This window comes from Zea mays, chromosome 10, assembly GCF_902167145.1.
Source record: "Zea mays cultivar B73 chromosome 10, Zm-B73-REFERENCE-NAM-5.0, whole genome shotgun sequence".
NCBI classification, from domain to species: domain Eukaryota; kingdom Viridiplantae; phylum Streptophyta; class Magnoliopsida; order Poales; family Poaceae; genus Zea; species Zea mays.
In genome coordinates, this window is record NC_050105.1 from 74,736,856 (window position 1) to 74,762,178 (window position 25,323).

General features: G+C 50.8%; 1 protein-coding gene across 1 annotated transcript; it reads right to left on the reverse strand.

Annotated features, from left to right (window-relative positions):
* Nucleotides 1-5,353: 5,353 nt before the first annotated feature.
* Nucleotides 5,354-6,411, reverse strand: LOC103642530 (UDP-glycosyltransferase 85A5). Its single transcript, XM_008665787.2, has one exon. It carries the CDS (start codon nt 6,354-6,356, stop codon nt 5,454-5,456), a length of 903 nt encoding a protein of 300 aa, XP_008664009.1. The 5' UTR covers nt 6,357-6,411; the 3' UTR covers nt 5,354-5,453.
* Nucleotides 6,412-25,323: the final 18,912 nt, after the last annotated feature.

A 25,323-nucleotide genomic window follows, 5' to 3' on the forward strand; every position in this document is an offset into this window, starting at 1 on the left:
GCATTCCTCAAGCCGAACGGCATGGTGACATAGCAGTACATGCCAAAGGGTGTGATGAAAGAAGTCGCGAGCTGGTCGGACTCTTTCATCCTGATTTGGTGATACCCTGAGTAGGCATCGAGGAAAGACAGGGTTTCGCACCCAGCAGTGGAATCCATGATTTGATCGATGCGAGGTAGAGGGTAGGGAACCTTCGGACATGCCTTGTTTAGACCAGTGTAGTCTACACACATCCGCCATTTCCCCCCTTTCTTTCTCACAAGCACAGGGTTGGCAAGCCATTCGGGATGGAATACCTCTTTGATGAACACTGCCGCCATTAGCTTGTGGATCTCCTCGCCTATGGCTCTGCGCTTCTCCTCGTCGAATCGGCGCAGAGGCTGCTTGACGAGTCGGGCTCCGGCTCGGATGTCCAGCGAGTGCTCGGCGACATCCCTCGGTATGCCAGGCATGTCCGAGGGACTCCACGCGAAGACGTTGGCGTTCGCGCGGAGAAAGTTGACGAGCACTGCTTCCTATTTGGGATCAAGTCCGGAGCCGATCCGGATCTGCTTGGAGGCGTCGCTGCTGGGGTCGAGGGGGACGGCCTTAACCGTCTCTGCTGGCTCAAAGTTGCCGGCATGACGCTTCACGTCTAGCACCTCCTTAGAGAGGCTCTCCAGGTCGGCGATGAGGGCCTCGGACTCGGCGAGGGCCTCGGCGTACTCCACGCACTCCACGTCGCATTCGAACGCGTGTTTGTACGTGGGGCCGACGGTGATGACCCCGTTGGGGCCCGGCATCTTGAGCTTCAGGTAGGTGTAGTTGGGGACGGCCATGAACTTCGCGTAGCATGGTCTCCCCAGTACCGCGCGGTAGGTTCCTCGGAACCCGACCACCTCGAACGTCAGGGTCTCCCTTCGGAAGTTGGAGGGTGTTCCGAAGCAGATGGGAAGGTCGAGTTGTCCGAGGGGCTGGACGCGCTTCCCGGGAATGATCCCATGGAAGGGCGCAGCGCCTGCCCGGACGGAGGACAGATCGACACGCAGGAGCCCGAGGGTCTCGTCGTAGATGATGTTGAGGCTGCTGCCTCCGTCCATGAGGATCTTGGTGAGCCTGACGTCGCCGATGACGGGGTCGACGACGAGCGGGTATTTCCCCGGGCTCGGCACATGGTCGGGGTGGTCGGCTTGGTCGAAGGTGATGGGCTTGTCGGACCAGTCTAGGTAGACTGGCGCCGCCACCTTCACCGAGCAGACCTCCCGGTGCTCTTGCTTGCGGTGCCGAGCCGAGGCATTCGCCGCTTGCCCACCGTAGATCATGAAGCAGTCGCGGACCTCGGGGAACTCTCCTGCCTGGTGATCTTCCTTCTTGTCGTCGTCGCGGGCCCTGCCACCCTCTGCGGGTGGCCCGGCCCTGTGGAAGTGGCGCCGAAGCATGACGCACTCCTCAAGGGTGTGCTTGACGGGCCCCTGGTGATAGGGGCACGGCTCCTTGAGCATCTGTCGAAGAGGTTGGCACCTCCGGGGGGTTTCCGAAGGTTCTTATACTCGGCGGCGGTGACAAGGTCCGTGTCGGCGGCGTCGCGTTTCGCTTGCGACTTCTTCTTGCCCTTCTTCTTGGCGCCGCGCTGAGTTGACGCCTCGGGGGCATCTTCCGATGGGCGGCCCTGGGGCTGCTTGTCCTTCCGGAAGATAGCCTCGACCGCCTCCTGGCCGGAGGCGAACTTGGTAGCGATGTCCATCAGCTCGCTCGCCCTGGTGGGGGTCTTGCGACCCAGCTTGCTCACCAGGTCGCGACAGGTGGTGCCAGCGAGGAACACGCCGATGACATCCGAGTCGGTGATGTTGGGCAGCTCGGTGCGCTGCTTCGAGAATCGCCGGATGTAGTCCCGGAGAGACTCTCCCGGCTGCTGTCGGCAGCTTCGGAGGTCCCAGGAATTTCCGGGGCGCATGTACGTGCCCTGGAAATTGCCGGTGAAAGCTTGGACTAGGTCGTCCCAGTTGGAGATCTGCCCCGGAGGCAGGTGCTCCAACCAGGCGCGAGCGGTGTCGGAGAGGAACAGGGGGAGGTTGCGGATGATGAGGTTGTCATCGTCCGTTCCACCCAGTTGGCAGGCCAGACGGTAGTCCGCGAGCCACAGTTCCGGTCTCGTCTCCCCCGAGTACTTTGTGATAGTAGTCGGGGGTCGGAACCGGGTCGGGAACGGCGCCCGTCGTATGGCCCGGCTGAAGGCCTGCGGACCGGGTGGTTCGGGCGAGGGACTCCGATCCTCCCCGCTGTCGTAGCGTCCCCCACGCCTGGGGTGGTAGCCTCGGTGCACCCTCTCGTCGAGGTGGGCCCGACGGTCACGGTGATGGTGTTCGTTGCCGAGGCGACCCGGGGCCGCAGGCGCTGTGTTGCGCGTGCGCCCGGTGTAGACCGAGGCTTCCCGCATGAATCGGGAAGTCGCGGCATGAGGTTCCGAGGGGCACCCCTGCCTTCGGGAGGCGGAGCTCTCGGCCCGTCGGACCGCGGCGCCTTCCAGGAGATTCTTGAGCTCTCCCTGGATTCGCCGCCCCTCGGTGGTTGATGGCTCCGGCATCGCGCGGAGGAGCATTGCTGCTGTAGCCAGGTTCTGGCCAACCCCACTGGATGCAGGTGGCGGCCTGACCCTGACATCTTTGGTGATGCGGTGTTGGAAGCTTTGGGGTAGATGACGTATTTCTCCGGCCGGAGGTTGGCCCGCCCATGCCTGCCCGACGTTTCGGCGGATCGGCTCAAGCGCTCCTGCTCCCTCGTCGGGCCTGGCCTGCACCCCGCGGATTTGCTCGAGCTGTGGATCATGGCCCCCCGCCTGAACGGGGACCACAGCTAGCTCCCGTGGGATGTCAACGCGAGGCACCAGCCTAGGGAGATCACCGTCTTCCGGCATGCCGAGGTGGTTGCCTTCGGAGGGACCCCCTAGATCGACGTGGAAACATTCACGGCTTGGGCCACAGTCCTCATCGCCGAGGATACGGCTACCGTCGGAACAGTCGGAAAGGCAGCAGTCGCATACGGTCATAAAGTCCCGCATGGCACTGGGGTTGCCAAGTCCGGAGAAATCCCAACAGAAGCTGGGCTCGTCGTCTTCCTCGGACCCAGAGGGCCCGTAGGTCGAGACGTCCGTTAGCCGGTCCCAAGGTGACCGCATACGAAACCCCAGAGGGTTTGGACTCGCCTCTACGAGAGCGTCCGCCAAAGCGAGGCCGCTTGGCGGGTTGAGGCTGAATCCGAAAGGCGCGAGATGGGAATCGGTCGGTACCTCTTGGTCGACGGGCGGTGATGAAGTCACGTCGGGGACTGACTGCACCGTCGTCTCAGGTACGAGGGTGACGTCCTGCAAGCCTTTCGCGAGCGTGCCGGCGTCGTCCGTTTGCTCGGAGTTGGCGTGTCGCGGGGAGACGGCGCTCGCCTTCGTCTCAAACACGAGGTCGATGCCCGACGCGCCCCCCGTTGGGGCGCTGGGGCCGTCGACCCGCTCGACAGTCGACGAGGCGCTGCCTCCCGCTTGGCCTTGGTTGCCCCGCCTCCTCCTCCATTGGCGGGGGAGAGGACGGGGCGAGCTCGAAGGTTGTTCTTCCACCCTACGGGGAAGACGTCGTCGATTCCGCCGCCGGTGGGCGGGCTGTCGGCCGCCATTGTCGCTGTCGCCCGGCGGTGGAAAGAGTATCATGTCGTAGCTGCCGTCGAGGGACATGAACTCAAGACTCTCGAAACGGAGCATCGTCCCGGGTTGGAGAGGTTGCTGGAGACTGCCCATCTGGAGCTTGACGGGAAGCTGTTCGTCAACACGCAGCATGACCCTACCTGGCGCGCCAACTGTCGGCGTTCCGAGACCGGGGGGTCCCTAAGCCGACGAGTGAATGTCGCCACGTGCCCCAGCCCAGATGGGTCGACGCGAGGCCGAGCGCGAAGGGGGGAAGTGAGGTGGCCGGAGATGGGCGTGAGAGAGGTGGAAATCCCGCGGCCTTCGTGTTCGTCCCGCGCCCAGGTCGGGTGCGCTTGCAGTAGGGGGTTACAAGCGTCCACGCGGGAGAGGGAGCGAGCGGCCTCACGCGAGCGCCTGTCTCGTCCTCGTCCCCGCGCGGCCAACCCTCTCTAAGAGGGCCCTGGTCCTTCCTTTTATAGGCGTAAGGAGAGGATCCAGGTGTACAATGGGGGGTGTAGCAGAGTGCTACGTGTCTAGCGGAGGAGAGCTAGCACCCTAAGTACATGCCGTCGTGGCGGCCGGAGAGATTTTGGCACCCAGCTGGTGTGGTGTCGTGGCCGTCGGAGGAGTGCTGGAGCCTGGCGGAGGGACAACTGTTGGAGCTGTTGAGTCCTTGCTAACGTCCTCTTGCTTCCGTAAGGGGGCTGAGAGCCGCCGTCGTCACAGAGTATGCGGGGCACCATCATTGCCTATCTGGCGGAGCGAGCCAGATGGGACGCCGGTCTTGTTCCCCGAGGCCCGAGTCAGCTCGGGGTAGGGTGATGATGGCGCCTCCTGTTGACGTGGCTGGTCTGCGCCCTAGGTTGGGCGATGTGGAAGCTCCTCCAAAGCCGAGGTCGGGTCTGTCTTCCGTGGCTGAGGTCGAGTCCGAGCCCCTGGTTCGGGCGAGGCGGAGACCGTCGGCTGAGGCCAGGGCGGAGTCCGAGCCCTGGGGTCGGGCGGAGCGGAGTTCGTCGTCTTCTGGGGTTGAGCCCTAGTCCGAGCCCTGGGTCGGGCGGAGCGGAGTTCGCTGTCTTCCGGGGCTTAGCCCGAGTCCGAGCCCTGGGTCGGGCGGAGCGGAGTTCGCCGTCTTCCGGGGCTTTGCCCGAGTCCGAGCCCTGGGTCGGGCGGAGCGGAGTTCGCCGTCTTCCGGGGCTTAGCCCGAGTCCGAGCCCTGGGTAGTCCGCGCCTGATTGTCTGTCAGCTTCACTTTGTCAAGTGGCACCGCAGTCGGAGCGGCGCAGGCGGCGCTGTCTTTCTGTCAGGCCGGTCAGTGGAGCGGCAAAGTGACGGCGGTCACTTCGGCTCTGTCGGCTGGGGAGCGTGCGTCAGGATAAAGGTGTGAGGCCACCTTTGCATTAAATGATCCTGCGATTTGGTCGGTCGGTGCGGCGATTTGGTCAGGGTTGCTTCTTGGCGAAGACAGGACCTCGGGTGAGCCGGAAATATGTTCGCCGCTGGAGGGGGCCTCGGGCGAGACGGAGATCCTCCGGGGTCGGCTGCCCTTGTCCGAGGCTAGGCTCGGACGAGGCGTGATCGAGTCCCTCGAATGGACTGATCCCTGACTTAATCGCACTCATCAGGCCTTTGCAGCTTTATGCTGATGAGGGTTACCAGCTGAGAATTAGGAGCCTTGAGGGTACCCTTAATTATGGTCCCCGACACCCTTAGTAATAATTAGTATATGAAATTAATATGGTCCTACTAATTCCCTTCATCTCCTTCGAACACCACACGGCACGCATACATTCCTCCAGTGTCCTCATGTCTCGGACTCTGAGTTGAGCGAGCTGACCCGGAGCGCTTCCACCAGGCCCAGCAGGTTCTCGTGCGACGATCCACCGACGCCAGCAGCTTCCTTCGCCATCGCCTTCCACCTCGTCGCGTTCCTCCGGACCTCAACACTCTCCATCACCTCATCGACATGCGCAGCGACCTGCTCCCTCCTTACCTCGGCGTCCAGGCGGCGCCCCACGCCCCACACCTCGCACGCGTACTTGCAGTTGGTGAGCTGGTCCGCGAACACCGGCCAGCACACCATCGGCACGCCAGCGGCGAGGCACTCGCACGTCGAGTTCCACCCGTTGTGCGTCAGGAAGCACCCCACGGCGCGGTGCCGCAGCACCCGCTCCTGCGGGCACCACGCGGCCAGGCGGCCTCGCGCCGCCGTCTCCGCCGCGAACCCCAGAGGCAGCGCAGCCGCCGGCCTGCCGACGACGAGGTCCTCCCGGACGATCCAGAGGAACGGGCGGCCTGTTGCAGCGAGGCCCCAAGAGAACTCCGCGAGCTGCGCGGCCGTGACCACGGTGAGGCTACCGAAGTTGGCGTACACGACGGAGCCCGGCTCCTGCGCGTCCAGCCAGGACAGACACTCGGTGTCATGCTTCCACAGGCTCAGGTCAAGCGAGCCGCCGACGGCGTCTGCGTCTTCGTTGTCGTGGTGCCGGCGGAGAAGGGAGCCCAGCGGCCCGACGGTGTAGATGCACGGGTACTCAGCGCGGAGGGCGGCGAGGACGTCTGCCTCAAGGGCATCGTACGTGTTGAGGACTAGGGCGCCGGCCTTTGTGCAGTTGTTGGCCTCGGTGATGTTGAACCATAGACCGAAATCGTCCGCGTCGGTAGTGCGGACGAAGCTGGAAATGTCGCCGAGGCTGATCGGCGGCATGCCGGGGATCCAGTCGATGATCGTCGTCTCTAGGTGGCCGTTCGTTAAGCAGCTTTCATCTGCAAATACGAGAAAAAAAACAGCAAATACACACATATACGTATATCAGCATTTGAAAGAATCATCACACATTTATAGCGTGTTTGGTTTGAGGAATGAGATAGTATATTATCTTCTCACTCCTTAATTTCTTGTTTGGTATGTGGGATAGAATAAGTTGATCTACCACTATTTCATTCATTATAAGCTAATAATTAGTAATAATACGAAGAATGAGTTGATTCCACCAAATCTGTGAAATGGACTCACGATGCACAACCATATCTAGAATATATTGGTTCTTCAAACCAAACAACCTCTTAACTAATTTGAGTTGAGCAAATCCACACATATATACATAAATATAAATTATATGGCATTATCTATGATATTTATCATAGAATGTTAGTCTTAAGTACTTATATAATTACAGGGTGTTTGAATGCAATAGAGCTAATAGTTAGTTGCCTAAAAATTTGCTAGTGTAATTAGCTAGCTAACTATTAATTAATTTGATAAAAGTAGCTAATAACTGAACTATTAGTTAGATTGTTTAGATATATTCAGATAATTTTAGCAGCTAACTATTAACTTTATTGCATTCAAACAATCTCTAATTTATAATTCAATGCAATACAATCAAATTTTGTATGGCAATAGTTTATGTAGCATTGATAGCACAGGCAGAACTCAAGATCGTGTAAAACACTTTTCTGCAGTGAGGCGATCGGAGACGGAGCATCAACCAGTGGCCTGTCTACGAGCAAATAGCCATGTGATCTTGCTCGGACTTCGGAGCATGACTACTATATGCGTTGGGCTTCGCAGAATTTGAAAAACTGTGCAGCCGGATGTATAGGAGTGTGTGCACGCCAGTCAGGATTCATACTTTACACGAAGCTACTTTGCAGTGGAACAAGTGAAGTAATTACCTTGAGCCCGGCACGAAGCCCGCTTTTTGGGCCCGGTCTGAAGTCTTGGAGTGAAGTCTAGAGCTCTTGTATTGAATGCAATATGCTGGAAACTTAGATGCCTTGAATGGTAGTGGTTGGGGGGTATTTATAGCCCCAACCACCAAAACAGCCGTTGGGGAGGGCTGTTGTCGATGGGCGCACCGGACAGTCCGGTGCGCCAGCCACATCACCTAACTGTTAGGGTTCTGACGGTTTTGACCCGTTGGAGCTCTGGCAGCTTGGGGCACCGGACAGGCACTGTTCACTGTCCGGTGCGCCTTCTGGCGCTGCTTTGACTCTGCGCGAACTGTCCACGCACTGTAGCGCTTTTGCAGGTGTCCGTTGGAGTCGACCGTTGCGATGGAGTCGTTGCTCCGCTGGCACACCGGACAGTCCGGTGAATTATAGCGGAGTGGCTTTTCCAGAAACCCGAAGGTGGCAAGTTTGAAGTCGATCAGCCCTGGGCACCAGACACTGTCTGGTGGCACACCGGACAGTCCGGTGCGCCAGACCAAGGTTCCCTTCGGTTTCTTTTGCTCCTTTCTTTTGAACCCTAACTTTAATCTTTTTATTGGTTTGTGCTGAACCTTTGGCATCTATAGAACATATAATCTAGAGCAAACTTGTTAGTCCAATTATTTGTGTTGGGCATTTCAACCACCAAAATCATATCAGAAAAGGTTTGACCCTATTTCCCTTTCAACTCCCCCTTTTTGGTGATTGATGCCAACACAAACCAAAGCAAATATATAAGTGCAGAATTGAACTAGTTTGCATAAGGTAAGTGCAAAGGTTGCTTGGAATTAAACCAATTTTACTTTTCACTAGATATGCATGGATTGCTTTCTTTCTTTTAATATTTTGGACCACATTTGCACCACTTGTTTTGTTTTTGCAAATTCGTTTGGAAAATCTTTTCAAAGTCTTTTTGCAAATAGTCAAAGATATATGAATAAGATTTCAAGAAGCATTTTCAAGATTTGAAATTTTCTCCCCCTTTTCAAATGCTTTTCCTTTGACTTAAACAAAACTCCCCCTGAATGAAATTCTCCTCTTAGTGTTCAAGAGGGTTTTACCAATTGAAAGAATATCAAATATTTTTAGATATCAATTGAAAAATCCTCCTTTAAATATATCATTATAGATACCAATTGAGATATAATTTCTTAGAGGAATACTAATTTGAAAGATATCAATGGAAAACTAGATTTTGAAAATTTTGAAATTGGTGTGGTCGTGCGGTCCTTTTACTTTGGGCTTAATATTTCTCCCCCTTTGGCATCAATCGCCAAAACAGATTCGTTTGAGAGCCCTTTCTACTTTATCCCCAATGGTACAAATGAATATGAGTGAAGATTATACCATAGTGGAGAGCGGTGCGGAGTGACGACGAAGGGTAAATAATACCGATAGAGTGGAGTGGAAGCCTTGTCTTCGCCGAAGACTCCATTTCCATTTCAATCTACAACTTAGCATAAAGATACACTTGGAAGCACATTAGTCGAAGGTATATAAATGAGCTATGTGTGCAAAGTGTCAATCAAAGTTCCAAGAATCAAAAATGTTTAGCTCATTCCTAAGTTTGGTAAAGGTTTTCTCATCTAATGGTTTGGTAAAGATATCGGCTAGTTGTTCTTTGGTGCTAAGATAAGCAATCTCGATATCCCCCCTTTGTTGGTGATCTCTCAAAAAGTTATACCGAATGGCTATGTGCTTAGTGCGGCTGTGCTCAACGGGATTATCTGCCATGCGGATTGCACTCTCATTGTCACATCGGAGAGGGACTTTGCTCAATTTGTAGCCATAGTCCCTAAGGGTTTTCCTCATCCAAAGCAATTGCGCGCAACAATGTCCTGCAGCAATATACTTGGCTTCGACGGTAGAAAGAGGTACTGAATTTTGTTTCTTTGAAGCCCAAGACACCAGGGATCTTCCCAAGAACTGACAAGTCCCTGATGTGCTCTTTCTATCAATTTTACACCCTGCCCAATCAGCATCTGAATAACCTATTAAATCAAAGGTGGATCCCTTGGGGTACCAAAGACCAAACTTAGGTGTATGAACTAAATATCTCAAGATTCTTTTCACGGCCCTAAGGTGAACATCCATAGGATCGGCTTGGAACCTTGCACACATGCATACGGAAAGCATAATATCCGGTAGAGATGCACATAAATAAAGTAGAGATCCTATCATCGACTGGTATACCTTTTTGATCTACGGATTTACCTCCCATGTCGAGGTTGAGATGCCCATTGGTTCCCATGGGTGTCTTGATGGGCTTGGCATCCTTCATTCCAAACTTGGTAAGTATATCTTGAATGTACTTGGTTTGGCTGATGAAGGTGCCCTCTTGGAGTTGCTTTACTTGAAATCCTAGAAAATACTTCAACTCCACCATCATAGACATCTCAATTTTTTGAATCATTATCCTACTAAACTCTTCACAAGTAGATTTGTTAGTAGACCCAAATATGATATCATCCACGTAAATTTGGCATACAAACAAATCATTTGAAATGGTTTTAGTAAAGAGTGTAGGATCGGCTTTTCCGACTTTGAAGCCATTAGTGATAAGAAAATCTCTTAGGAATTCATACCATGCTCTTGGGGCTTGCTTGAGCCCATAAAGCGCCTTAGAGAGTTTGTAAACATGATTAGTGTACTCACTATCTTCAAATCCGGGAGGTTGCTCAACATAGACATCTTCCTTGATTGGTCCATTAAGGAAGGCACTTTTTACGTCCATTTGATAGAGCTTAAAGCCATGGTAAGTAGCATAGGCAAGTAATATGCGAATTGACTCAAGCCTAGCTATGGGTGCATAGGTTTCACCGAAATCCAAACCTTCGACTTGTGAATATCCCTTGGCCACAAGTCGGGCTTTGTTCCTTGTCACCACACCATGCTCATCTTGCTTGTTGCGGAAAACCCACTTGGTTCCTACAATATTTTGATTAGGACGTGGAACTAAATGCCATACCTCATTCCTCGTGAAGTTGTTGAGCTCCTCTTGCATTGCCAACACTCAATCTGAATCTCTTAATGTGTCTTCCACCCTGTATGGCTCAATAGAAGACACAAAAGAGTAATGTTCACAAAAATGAGCGACACGAGATCGAGTGGTTACCCCTTATGAATATCGCCGAGGATGGAGTTCACTGGGTGATCTCTTTGTATCGCTTGATGGACTCTTGGGTGAGGCGGTCTTTGACCCTGTTCTTCTTGATTATCTTCCTTGTCTTGATTATTGTCATCTCCCCCTTGATCATTGTTCTCATCTTGAGGTGGCTCATGCTCTTGATCTTCATTTTCATCACCTTGAGCTTGATCCTCATCTTGGGTTGGTGGAGATGCTTGCATAGAAGATGACGGTTGATTGTAACGCCCTGAATTTGGGGGTAGAATTTTTTTCTTCTTTTCTCTCACCAAATTCAGGCGTTACTCTTTCCTTTTTCCCTTTTCTTCTCGCCAAGCCTTGTTATTTTTCAAAAGTTATAGCGAGAATTAGCTCGACATCTTGTGTAAGCAAAACCTAGAACTATTTTTTGTTTGTTGCATCATGCCGGATTATGCACTCTTTTGTTTGTGGTTGAGTGAAGCGGAGAATTAGGCGTATAAGAAATTGAGAAAATTAGAAAAAGAAAAGCCTTTTCTTTTTCTCTCTCCCCCCTTCTCCCCTTTTGGCCCAGCCGCCCCCTTCCCCTTGGCCCATGCGGCCCAGCCGCCCCCCCTTCCCGCGTGGGCCCCGCGGTGGCCCAGCCGCCCTCCCCCGCCGTGGGCCGGCCTGGCGGCCCAGCCGCGCGCCCCCTCCCCTTTTCTTTTTTTTCCAAAAATCCTCCCCGCGGGCCCCGCCCGTCATCCCTCTCTCTCTCTCCCTCATCCTAACCCTAACCCTAGCCGCCGCCGCCCCTCCCCGGCGCCGCCGCTGCCGTCCTCCCCTCCGGTGAGACCCGCCCTCCTCCCTCTCTCCACCCTCCTCTCCTCCCCTCCCTCCTCCTTCCCTCCCCGTCGGCGCCCTCCCCGCGCCCGCTCGGCCCCGGCCCCGGCGAGCTCGGCCCCGGCCCCGACCCCGCCCGCCGGCGCCGCTCCCCGGCGCCCCGCGCCCGCCCCTCGCCGCGGCTCGGCCGCCCCGCCTCGGCCGCCTCGCTCCGGCGAGCCCGCGCCCCGGCTGCCCCGGCTCGGCCGCCCCCCGGCGTTCCGCGCCCCGCCTCGCCCGCGCCCCACCCCGCCCCGTCCGCTCGGCGCTCCGGCGAGCCCGCCCCCGACCTCGGCCGGCCCCGCCTCGCCGCGCCCGTCCCCGGCGAGCTCGACCCTGCCCCGTGCTCGGTCCGCTCCGGCAAGCCCGCCCCTTCCCCGCCCTCGCCCGGCCTCGCTCCGGCGAGCCCGCCCCGCCCCCGGCGAGCCGCGCTCGGCCCCGCCCCCGGCCGCCTTCCCCGCGCTCGCTCGGCCCCGCTCGGCCGGCGCGCCGCCCCGGGCTCGCGCCCGTCCCCGCTCCGGCGAGCTCCGCCCGCCCCCGCGCCCGGCCTCGCCCGGCCGAGTCCTTGCTCGCCCGTGCTCGCTTGCCCCGGCGCGCTTGCCCGCTCGCCCCGCCGTGCCTTGCTCGCGTTGTGACGGCCCCGGCGTGGCCTCGAGCTCGGCCCAGCGTGCCTTTAGCGCGCGGCTTTGAGCTCGGCTAGCGCTCGGCCCCGACGTGCGCACTGCTAGTTCGTGGCGTGTGCGTGCGGTCTCGCGCGCGTGCTCGCGTAGTGCGCGTACCTTGGCACGACCCGTCGTGCCCCGTCTACCCCAGACGCCCCGTCTACCCCCCCGTGTCCTATGTGCGCTAATCATGTGTTTATATTAATAAGATAGGAGTCTCAATTTGGAAATTGGTTACGTTAGTTAATTTGTATAGCTAATCATCTATCTCATTCAATGATAATCTACTAAAAGTGGTCACGTTTACATTAGTGCATGTAGCTAATTCATTTGTTAGAACCAATTGGAACTAGAGCACGTGACGTTTAGTCATTTGTTTACCCGTAGTGCGTCTCGGGCATAAGCTTTAACTCTCGCGAGACCTTTTCTCATTTCTTTCTAACCAAGGTAAATTCATTATCGTATGTGATATTCTATGCATATATACTTTATGTTCTCTTGTATGGTGTACTATTTGTTTCCTAATTTGAATGGATGGATGTATGTATGCTTGCAATTGCATAGAGAACGATCCGGTTGAAGAGCCCGAGGAACTCGCAGGAGAAGCCCCTGAGCAGCAGTCGGTTGGTGGAGGCAAGTGTCCCTTGACCTATCTCTGTCCTATTCATTCTTTAATTCACCTCCCGCTTTACACATTTATGCCTGAGGATTGACTAGCTTTGTTATCCATGTCCTTGTTTACCTATTTGGGTTGGATTATTATTGTCTAGCTTTATGCTATTGCTTAACTCTAATCAATGAACATGATGAGATTATCTATGATACACTGTTTTCCCCTCTCTTATGATGATGTTATACTTGTGGTCTTCAAGGGGGCTCGAGCGGTTTCTCGAGTGCCTCTCCGTAAGGACCTGTTCTATGGATGACTGCCCGGGAAAACAGTGCAACCATGAGGGTGGAATGGGATGCCCTTAGCTAAATAATTAGAGGATCCGGGGTGTAGATCACTTAGCCGTCGTGCCGTCAATGGGGCTCGGTGTATGCGGCTCGCTCTACCAAGTTTGGGTTCGCCCCTTGGGGAGGAGTGCGGTGCATTTAGGAAACCTAACGGGTGGCTACAGCCCCGGGGAATCTTTGTAAAGGCTACGTAGTGATGCCCTGCTAGGCCACCTAGGTAGTGGTCAATGGGGAGTAGCTCTCTCCGGGCAGAATGGGAATCACGGCTTGTGGGTAAAGTGCACAACCTCTGCAGAGTGTTTGAAAACTGATATATCAGCCGTGCTCGCGGTTATGAGCGGCCAAGGGAGCTCCAGTGATTAGTGGTACTTGATCAGAGACATTATGGTACAGGTGGCTATGAGATCGATGGTTCTGGTTATGACTATGGTGCTGGTAAGTGGTATTCTTTCCGTTTGGAAAGGGTACATCGGGCTAATAACTTGGGTTAATGCTAAAACCTGGCTTTCTATTAGTAAATAATAATCTGACCAACTAAAAGCAACTGCTTGACTTATCCCCACATAAAGCTAGTCCACTACAGCCAAACAGGATACTTGCTGAGTATGTTGATGTGTACTCACCCTTGCTCTACACACCAAACCCCCCCATCCCCAGGTTGTCAGCATTGCAACCACTGCTCAGGAGAAGATGAAGCTGTGGAAGGAGACTTCCAGGAGTTCCAAGACTACGACGAGTTCTAGGCGTGGGTTAGCGGCAACCCCCAGTCGGCTGCCTGTGAAGGCCGCGTTTATCTACGTTTCTTTTCCGCACTTTGATTTATTGTAAGGACTATATGGACGTCTCAGACGTATGATGTAATCGACTATTATTTCCCTTTTTAATACTATTTTGAGCACTGTGTGATGATGTCCATGTTATGTAACTGCTGTGTACGTGAATAACTGATCCTGGCACGTACATGGTTCGCATTCGGTTTGCCTTCTAAAACCGGGTGTGACATAAGTGGTATCAAATCCGTGCTGACTGTAGGACCGCTAACCTAGAATAGAATGGTCGTTCTAAGGACTATAGACCTCTGTCCCTGCCTTGACTTTGATATCCCTTCAAAAGTTGGTCATACCGACCAAACCTATGTTCTACTACATATATTATACCTTGCTGAAAATTTTGTTTTATTCTAATCCTTCATTTATTTATGGTTCATTACTTGCTGGTCATATTAATTCTGTTCTCACTCTTTTGCTTGCGGTGTCCTTTGTAGATGGCTCGACTTAGACACACTGCACGAAAGTCCATCATCCCCTTCTTACCCTCCCGCCTTGCTGAGCGTCCGCTTCGCCGTCCCGTGGCCGGACAGTCCAGCCACTTGGAGAGACTGCACCACCGCCTGCATGAGGAGCAGGAACGTCGATGACAGGAGCAGGAGCAGCAGGGCTCTTCTTTCTTGCTCCAACAGGAGATAAGAGTCCGTGAGGAGCTGCTCCCCTGTGCTTCCCCTGGAGGCGCCCCCTGCACCACCACTAGGCGCCCCAGCCTCTGGAGTAGCTGCTGGAGGAGACCTAGACGACGGAGGTGGCGACGACAGCTCGAGCCACGACACCGACTTCTCTGCTGACCAGGAGCCGGAAGGATGGGTTGCTCGACCCATCACTCGCGACGCTGCTCGCGGGTGTCACTTCCACGATGCACTCGACACCCTGCTACGTCGGGCACTTAACCGGCGTACTTGGTCCATCGAGTATCGCTGTGTGGTCTACCAGCATAGTCGCGGGGTCTACCCGGACCGCTGGAAGGCGACCTCCTTGGTGCGCCGTCCGGAGAACAGTCTCCAGGGTGCTGAGGTCTGCTCAGAGCACTATTCTATCTCTGAGCGGGACTCAGCTGAGGCAGCCATGCAAGATGCTGCACGGCGTGCGCTTTCGCACTACTGCTCGGTTCTCGGTGGGGTAGCTGACGGTCTCGACCTGAAGTATTACCCTCGCCGTCCATCTGGCAGCACAGGAGGCGTGATTGTCTCACCTGTCGGTGAGGACAATCCTAGGTTGAGCAGCACAGTCAACCTAGCCGCCGTGCTAAACACGGAGCTGGACCATGCATTAGACGAGCTGAGTAGGGCTCGTGCTGAGATCGCCCTGCTGCGGGCTGAGCGCGCGGAACGTCGTCACCTGGATGATGGTTCCCTCGCTCCCGTCGGGACTCAGCACCCGTACCGCTCACCTCAGCGTGGACGCCAGCCTTATGGCAATCCCGACTGCAAGACCAAGATAAATCTAGAACCATAGATCGTTAGAGTTGGATCTTGTAATTAATACGAAATATATACGTAGAAGCTACAGTCTTAGAGTTAGTCTTGCTCTTAGTTAGTCTTAGTTAGACAGGGTAGTTTGCTATATCCTGTGCATTTATGTTTGTCATGATGAACTATGTTTGGTTTGGATCTTTGTAATGACTGTCACCAGAGTGTGGGTATCCCCTGCATTTTGGTTTACCTATTATGTTAATGGAGTTAGTTATATAGTTGGGAAACCTTTTATTCCACTTTCCTCTTTATCTGAGAAGTTGTGTGGTCTGTGTTGGAGATCAGTGAAGATGCTCACCTGTTCAGTGCTGTTGAAGGATTCTATACTCTTTTCTTATGCTGCACGATTTGCCAGATCAGTTCTGATGTGTGGTTGCATTCTGCAGATGTCAGAGAACAGGCGCAGAGGAGGAAGGCATGCTCAGCAGGAGCGAGCCGCTCAGCAGGATGAGGTGCCCCAGCAACAGCACCTGCCGCCCCCGCCCCCGATGTCGATCGAGCAGATGTTTCTGATGCAGACTCAGGCAGTCCAAGCCATCGGTCAGACTTTGGCCGCCATTCAGCAGCAGCAGCAGCAACAGCAGCAGACACCACCTCAGCCTCAGATGCCTCAGATGCCCAGAGACAAGTGTGCTGAATTCATGAGAGGTCATCCACCAACGTTCGCTCATTCTTCTGACCCCATGGATGCTGAAGACTGGCTGCACACTATGGAGCGGGAGTTGCACACCGCTCAGTGTGACGACAGGGAGAAAGTCCTGTATGGTCCCCGTCTGTTGAGAGGAGCAGCTCAGTCATGGTGGGAGTCTTACCTCACCACCCATTCCCACCCTGACACCATCACCTGGGAAGAGTTCAGAGGAAGCTTTCGTCAGTACCATGTTCCTGCAGGTCTGATGTCAGTGAAGAAGGAGGAGTTCCTGGCCCTCAAGCAAGGGCCATTGTCTGTCAGTGAGTACCAGGACAGGTTTTTGCAGTTGTCTCGCTATGCTCCTGAAGATGTCAACACCGATGCCAAGCGGCAGTACCGTTTCCTGAGAGGCTTGGTTGACCCTCTACAGTACCAACTGATGAATCACACCTTCCCGACATTTCAGCACCTGATTGACAGAGCAATCATGATAGAGAGGAAGCTTAAGGAGATGGAAGATCGTAAGCGCAAGATCAGTGGACCCCAGCCTGGAAGCAGCAATCGTCCTCGTTTCTCAGGCAATCAACCTCAGCAGTTCAGGCAGAACCAGCGTCCACCTCAGCAGCATCATCAGTTCCAGAGGCAGTATCCTCAGCACCAGTATCAGAACCGTCAGAGCAATCAGTCAGGAGGTCAGTTTCAGAGGCAGAATCAGCAGGCGCCTCGTCTTCCTGCCCCAGCAGCCCAGCAGAACAGTCAGGCAGCACCAGCTCAGGTTGGAAACAGAGCATGTTTCCACTGTGGAGAGCAAGGCCACTGGGTGATGCAATGTTCGAAGAAGGCAGCCCAGCAGCAGTCAGGCCCCAATGCCCCAGCAAAGCAGAATGTGCCTCAGCCTGAGCAGGCAATCGCTCTCAGCCACGTTACAACCATGGGAGACTGAACCACTTGGAGGCTGAAGCAGTTCAGGAGACCTCCGACATGATAGTAGGTATGTTCCCAGTCGACTCCCATATTGCAGAAGTGTTATTTGATACTGGAGCAACACATTCTTTCATTACTGCATCATGGGTAGAAGCACATAATCTTCCAATTACTACCATGTCAACCCCCATTCAAATTGACTCAGCCGGTGGTAGAATTCGAGCCAATAGCATTTGTTTGAATGTAAGTGTGGAAATAAGGGGGATAGCGTTTCCCGCTAACCTCATAGTAATGGGTACTCAGGGAATAGATGTCATCCTAGGGATGAATTGGCTAGATAAGTATCAGGCAGTTATCACTTGTGATAAGAGGACAATCAAGTTGGTGTCCCCACTAGGAGAGGAAGTGGCGACCGAGTTAGTCCCGCCTGAGCCGAAGAAAGGAAGTTGTTATCATATGGCTGTCGATAGCAGTGAAGCAGACCCAATCGAGAGTATCAAGGTCGTGTCCGAATTCCCAGATGTGTTTCCAAAAGACTTACCAGGTATGCCACCAGAGCGGAAAGTTGAGTTTGCTGTTGTGTCTATGCTTCGTCGCCGAAGGTCTTCAAGGGAGAAGCGGCTTACGGCTGAAGCTGTTTGCATGAGATGGCCGAAGGTTCCTTTCCATGAAGCTTCGACAGTATAAACCGACTTAAAGATAGAATGACTTTTTAGTCCATGAAGGTCTGAGTCAATGTTGTAAGCTTTTATAAGGGGCATACTTGTAATTCCTCACAGGCTGCGTCCTGTGCCTATAAATAGTGAACAGTATTCCGTTGCTGTTCACGCATTCTAGTATTTTGCAATCGCATCTGTCGGAATTCAACCTTTTGCCAAGGCAAAGGTATTTCTGTATCCAATAATTCAATATATTAAGTAATTATAATGTGATTTATACATGTTTTATTTGTCCTTCTCATACCTTTTATTTTATGTTATAATTTCTGCTGAAATTTTATTACGAAGGTTTAAGCTTCGTAACTATGTTCTTGTCAGCCTTCGTTCGAAAACATTATTCTCAAGAGAATAATGTTTCATGGACGAAGGATGTTAACATTTAACATTTTATGTTGCCTTGTTCTTAATTCATAGCATTTAAGTACAAGTCTCCAACATTGGCGCCCACCTCCGGTGAACTCACTTCCACTTTTTGAGCTGATGGCTTCGTTCAATGATCGAGCTGGGGCTGTTTCGGACCCGAAGCTGGTGCTCCCGATTACAGGCGGTTCGTCCTCAGAGCCAGCCAATAAGAAGCAGAAAAAAGACGCACAGAGAAGGGTACAGCATGTTGGGGTGCAAGGACCCTTCATCAAGTCAAGATGGTCTCACATTCCTATTACCTTCTCCCAAGAGGACCTTCAGCTCAAAGATTACCCACACAACGATGCCATGGTTATCTCTTGTGTTATCAAAGGATTTCTGGTTCACAATGTCCTGGTTGACACAGGCAGTGCAGCTGACATCATATTTGCTAAAGCCTTCAGGCAAATGCAAGAGCCAGAAGATAAGATTCATGATGCTACACATCCTCTTTGTGGCTTCGGAGGGAGACAGATTGTAGCACTGGGAAAGATCACCATGTCAGTGACCTTCGGATTCATCAATAACACTAGAACTGAGCAAATTGTGTTTGACATTGTTGACATGGAATACCCTTATAATGCAATTATTGGTCGTGGTACCCTCAATGCCTTCGAAGCAATCCTTCACCCTGCTTATCTTTGCATGAAGATACCTTCGGATCAGGGACCCATCGCTATTCATGGAAGCCAGGAAGCTGCCAGAAGGGCCGAAGGAAACTGGACTGATTCAAAAGCAATCCATAACATAGATGGAGCTGAAGCTTGCGAACAATACAAATTCAGAAGGGAGAAAGCAGCTTCAGCAGATCAGCCGAAGCCCATGCTCTTATGTGAGGATGTAGCAGAACAGAAGGTGCTGTTGGGCTCTCAGTTATCCGAAGCACAAGAGAAAACCTTGCTAAGGTTCTTGTTCAACAACAAAGATGTTTTTGCATGGTCAGCCAATGATCTCTGTGGAGTTAATAGAGATGTTATTGAGCACTCGCTCAATGTCGATCCATCCTTTAGACCCAGAAAGCAAAGGCTTCGGAAAATGTCAGATGATAAAGCTGAAGGTGCTCGCAACGAAGTCAAAAGACTCCTCAGTGCAGGAGTTATCAGAGAAGTGAAGTACCCAGAATGGCTAGCTAACACTGTTATGGTAAAAAAGGCCAATGGCAAGTGGCGAATGTGCATCGATTTTACAGACCTTAACAAGGCTTGTCCGAAGGATGAATTCCCATTACCAAGGATAGACTCTTTAGTTGATGCAGCAGCTTCTTCAGAGCTCATGAGTCTGTTAGACTGTTATTCAGGCTATCACCAAATTTGGATGAAGAAGGAAGATGAGCCGAAGACTAGCTTCATAACTCCAAGTGGCACATATTGCTATCTTCGGATGCCTGAAGGGCTCAAAAACGCTGGAGGAAGTTTCAGCCGAATGACTGCGAAGGTTCTCCAATCTCAAATAGGCAGAAATGTGCTAACTTATGTTGATGACATCATTGTAAAAAGCACGAAGCAGGAAAATCATATTGCTGATCTGCAGGAGACCTTCGCCAGTTTCAGGCAAGCTGGCTTAAAGTTAAATCCAGAAAAATGTGTCTTCGGAGTGAAGAAGGGGAAATTTCTTGGATGCTTGGTTTCAACAAAGGGAATTGAAGCTAATCCAAGTAAAATTGAGGCTATACTTCGGATGGAGCCACCAACTACAAAGAAGGGGGCTCAAAGATTGACAGGTAGATTGGCATCTCTCAATAGATTCATATCCAGATCAGCAGAGAGAAACTTACCATTCTTCGAAGTGCTGAAGTCAGCCGAAGTCTTTCAATGGGGACCAATCCAGCAGAAGGCTTTCGAAGAACTGAAACAGTATTTGATAGACCTAACAACATTGACTCCACCAATGCCAGGGGCTCCTTTATTATTATATGTGGCAGCTTCGCACTCAGCGGTAAGTGCAGCACTTGTCCAGGAAAAGATCGATGGTCAAGACAAGAGGCAGGCCCCGATATATTTTGTTTCCGAGGTTCTTAGTTTATCAAAGAAAAATTATACAGAGTTGGAGAAGGTACTGTATGCTGTCTTGATGGCTTCCAGGAAGCTTCGGCACTATTTCCAAGCTTACAACATAATTGTTCCTTCTTCACAACCTCTGAAGGATATCATGAGGAACCGAGAAGCTACTGGAAGGATTGGAAAATGGGCTGCAGAACTCAACGAATTCTGTATTGAATATGTTCATAGATCTTCGATTCAGTCTCAGGCATTAGCAGATTTCATTGCTGACTGGACGCCAGGGGCTCAGGAGGAAGAAACAAATAAAGATGCCGAAGCATGGACAGTGTTTTGCGATGGATCTTGGGGAACCTTCGGAGCAGGAGCGGCTGCTGTGTTGGTTTCACCTTCCAAGGTTAAAACTTGTTATGCGGCAAAGCTTGACTTTAGTTGCACAAATAACATTGCCGAGTACGAAGCCTTGCTTTTAGGTCTTCGGAAGTTAAAAGCAATGGGAATAAGAAGGGCCATACTTAAAACTGATTCCCAGATTGTTTCGGGTCATGTTGACAAGAGTTGCAAGGCTAAGGATCCGAAGCTTGAAAAATATCTGGATATGGTTCGAAGAGTTGAAGCTTCCTTCGAAGGGTTTTCTGTCAAAAATATCCCTAGAGGACAAAATGAACATGCTGATTTGCTAGCTAAGTCAGCAGCACAGGGGCTGCCCTTACCTTCGGATGTATTCTTTGAAACAATAAAAGCTCCTTCGGTAGAACTTCTTGAAAGAGCAGTCCTCAACATATCTCCTGTTTATAGCGAGGATTGGAGAACTGAGATCATCTCCTACCTTCAGGGAAAATTCCTTTCAGATGACGAAGCTTATAACAGGAGGATAGAGGCAAGGGCTCGTCCATATGTCATAATAGAAGGAGAATTGTACAAGCATGGAGTTTGTGCTCCGCTACTCAAATGTTTATCCAGAACCGATGGTATTGAGTTGATGAAAGAAATACATGCAGGCCTCTGCGGATCTCACATTGGATCCAGGCCATTGCTTGGAAAAATTTTCCGCCAAGGATTTTATTGGCCGAAGGCGGCTTCGGATGCAGCGGAGTTAGTTCAAAAGTGTGAAGGTTGTCAGAAATGTGCACGAGATCAAAAACAACCTTCGTCCTTAACACAACTCATACAACCCATTTGGCCATTGCAAAGGTGGGGCCTTGACTTGTTAGGTCCGTTACCACCGGCCCAAGGGAACCTAAGATACGTTGTAGTGGCGGTGGAATATTTTTCTAAGTGGATTGAGGCAAAGCCTTTAGCTACAATAACTTCGGCCACCGTTCAAAAGTTTTTCTGGCAGAATATTGTTTGTCGTTTCGGGGTACCAAAGGCTATCACTGTGGATAATGGAACACAGTTTGAATCCGAAGCTTTTAGGGATTTCTGTGATCAAATTGGTACGAAGATCCATTTTGCATCAGTCAGACATCCGGAGTCAAATGGACTTGTTGAAAGAGCCAATGGTATTATAATGACAGGAATAATGAAGTCAATTTTCAATCAACCAAGGGGAAAGTGGCCAGATCAGTTAACCAAAGTGGTGTGGAGCCATAATACAACAGCATCAAGGTCTACCGGCTTTACCCCATTCAAGTTATTATTTGGTGACGAAGCAATAACTCCAGAAGAAGCTAAAACTGGATCAATAAGGGTAATAGCTTCTGCAGCATCAGGTTCCGAAGCTGATTATTCTGTGGAAAAAGATGCTTTAGAAGGGATCAGGTTGCAAGCCGTGGAAAACATCAACAAATACCAAGCCGAAACAATTAAATGGCGAGATAGAAAGGTTCGACTAAAGAATATTGAGCCAGGACACTTGGTGCTTCGGAGAGTGGCCAATCCAGAAACAGTGGGCAAGTTACAATTGAAATGGGATGGACCTTTCTTAGTAGCATCTTCGTCAAGACCCGGTTCATACAGATTGAAGGATATGGACGGCAACGACATTCCTAGATCTTGGAATGCGGATGAGCTTCGGCAATATTATGTATAATTCGATGTAATTTTTCATATTTTTTATTTTTTATTTTTTCTTTCATGGCACCCTTTTCCTTTCCGAAGGGGGAGAAAGGTTTTTAATGGGGCCATCACGTGTAATTTTCTTTTTTAGTTCTATAAGAGCAAAATCCCCCAAAGAATGTAAATGTAAAAGCTGAGAACGCACCATCGAGTGCCAAAAAGTAAAAACAAAGAAGCTCCAAAGTCGTTCCTAAGGGAATGCAGAGCTTACAGCGAAAAGTCAACGCTAATTCCGCCAAAAGTAAAGGCGAAGAAGCTCCAAAGTCGTTCCTAAGGGAATGCAGAGCTTACAGCGAAAAGTCGACGCTGATTCCGCCAAAAGTAAAGGCGAAGAAGCTCCAAAGACGTTCCTAAGGGAATGCAGAGCTGAGGTGTGATTGTTCTTAAAATGGTTATGAATATGACTTCGGATACGTGTTTGGCCATGCATTTGCACATCACATTACATCATAACATTTGCATTCATAAACATTCATCTAGGCATAAGTAGGATAGTCATCTTCATGGCATAAATGGTTGCTTCAGCAAAAAGAGGAAAAAGAAGGGGAAGAAAGAGCTTCGTGCACAAAAAAAGAGAGCTTCGGAAAAAAGGGAAAATGTTGTTCTCTATGCTTCGCTGCGTACGAAAAGAAGGGAAGGTGTTTTTTCGCCGACGGCTCAAAAAAGAAAAATTTCGTCCACATCAAAGCATTTCCTATACAGCAATGGGAGGGTAAGGATATATAATAAGGTATGAACAGAATTCATTAAAGACCTTCGGCATTGTTTACATTTACAAAAGTTACGTTTACAAAAGCTCTCAAAAGTTTCTCAAGCATTGTTTACAGTCTACTATCTAATCCCCAAGGAGCTTCGGCTTCGGCGACTTCGGCATCATTTTTGACCTTCGACTTCAGCTTCGTCATCCTACATGAATAAGATCATTGTAAGTCAAAATCGAGCTTACAAGAAAAGGTAAGCACAAGGTATGGTTTCTTACTGGTTCAAGGTGACTACGAGCTTCGTCTCCTGCCTTTTCTCGCCCACCTTTTGTCCATATCATTTTTATAAATCTATTCGAGATACTTCGGGCAAGATCAGGAATGTCGTCCAGGATTGATGGCGACAAAAAGAAATTTGGTCTATTCACAATCCTTCCATGCTCGTAGCCAGCCTTCAGGAAAGCCGCAGCAGTGCCTCGAGAAGCCACCCAGGCACAGAAGTCACCATGCCCAGCTATGACTTCGTCGAGCTCGTCAATCTCCCCCTCAATATGTTCGAAGGTTTTTGGTAGATCTTCAGCTGAGGGGGTAAATTTTCCACTGCTGGCTCCAACTGAGTAAAAAATCTTTTTTAACTGATGAATGCATCTGTGGCTGAATTCCAAGCAGTTTTCTTGAAGACTTGCCAGAAGTTTTTTCAAATCTGAATTCTTTTGAGCTTCGGCTTTGAGTTTTGTATTAAGATCTTGTTTTTCTTGTTCGAACTGCTCAGACTGGCGGAGAAGCTTCGTGTTCAGTTCTGTTATTTTTGCTTCAACTTCCGCCAATAGTCCTTCGGTTGCCTGGAGTTCAAAGTTCTTTTTCTCGAAGGCATCTGATTGTTCCTTTATTTTGCTTTCCAAATTTTCAATCATGACTTCGTGCTTTTTATCTTCAAAATCTTGTTGCATCTGCAAGGCTTTGCTCAGAAGCATACTCTGCACGAAAACAACCTTCGTCAGACATGTTTTCGTTCTTAGAAACAATAAAGGTTAAGGGAAAAGCAGTTCACCTTGAAGTTGGAATAAAATAAGCTGCCAACGACATGTTGTCGTCGGTAGCGGCTGATGTCCGTTTCTAGCTTCGGAAATCCGATATTCTTGGACAGAGTACTGATAATTTTGGCTCCAGTTTGATCTCGGATACAGCCCAATTTTTCATCATCAACGCCTCCGAAGAGGAGCGCTCCAGGCTTGTATCCGCAGGATTTGGCGTATTCTTTAAGCTCTTTTATTTCCGCTTTTGATAATTGTTCTCCGATTAAATTCCGGAACATGAAAGTTTCGTTCTCCGAAGCTTCATCAGCAATTTCTTTCCCTTTCGCCGACGCTACGGTCGCGGCCTCTTCGGCGGTGGTGGTAACTTCTTCTGTAGTCATGCCTAGCAGTATTTGGTCAATATGTTCAAATGTGCTCTCTAGGTTCAGATCTTCAACTGAGGCAGCTTCGGCGGCTGTGACCTCCGAAGGTGCAATTTCAATATTTGTCTCTTCCGCAGCCGCTGGTATTTTTCGAGCTGAAGCTCTTGGCGGTGTCTTGTCGATAACTTCTGTCACACCGATCATCCTCTGTCTTTTTACTTTAGTTGTTTTCTTCATTCTTTCGGGCTCCTTTTCCTTCGGAAAAAATTTTGTCAGTCGAGGCCCTAGTGGACTTAGCTTCGCAGGCATGGATTCAGTCATTACCTGCAGAATGGCCTCTACATCAGTGGTAGAGGGTGATGCGGGGGATTTTTCTTCATCAGATATTTTTTGTTTCGGAGAAGATGCTTTCTTCTTCTTTGGAATCTTCTTCTTCGGTGTCTCTTCTTCATCTTTGTTTGAAGCTTCGGTCATCCTCTTCCTTTTTTGGCCTCCGGCATTTTTGTTTAAATTTTCATAGTCTGGGTATTCAAACTCCAGAGCGTCCAACACTCGGTTTAGCCTTCGCTTCGGACGGGTGCCGAAGGCCGCAGTCATCAATTGATCTTCTTTTTTAGAGTAATTGCCAAGTATTTCATTGCACATTGCTTCAATCGTATCTAGCCACTCTTGGCAGGGTGCTTTAAAGTACTTTTTAAACTTGAAATAGTAAGGTAAACGTACGAGTTCACCTTCTTTCTTTTCCCCCTGTAGCTTCGGCATTTCCCATTCTTTCAAACTGGGAAAAACTTTGAATGCTAAAAACTCTTGAACCAGGTCCCTTGTGCTGATATGCTCTGCAATAATTCTAAATTCACTCATTGCTTGTTGTGTTGGACCTTCGGGTGTCATGTTGCAGCGAGGTCGGGTTTCTCCGAAGATTAATTCCAGTGGGCTTTGTACAAGCTTTTCCTTGTCGTCATCAACCTTGACATAGAACCACTCTGATTTCCAGCCTGCTGCCCACTTGCTTCGGTAGCTAATTACAGGGAACTTTGTAGTTTTCCGATAGGCAAAGTTATAGCAACCAAAATTATCGTGCAATCCATCTTTTCTAGCTTTTGTTTGATAATGCAGCTCGTGAACCCGGCAGAAGCTGTCCGCAAATGGTTCCACTGCTTGGCTTCGGAGTGCCCAGATATAAACAATAAGCCTAACGATAGCGTTAGGGGTCAGCTGATGAAAATAGATACCGAACCTCT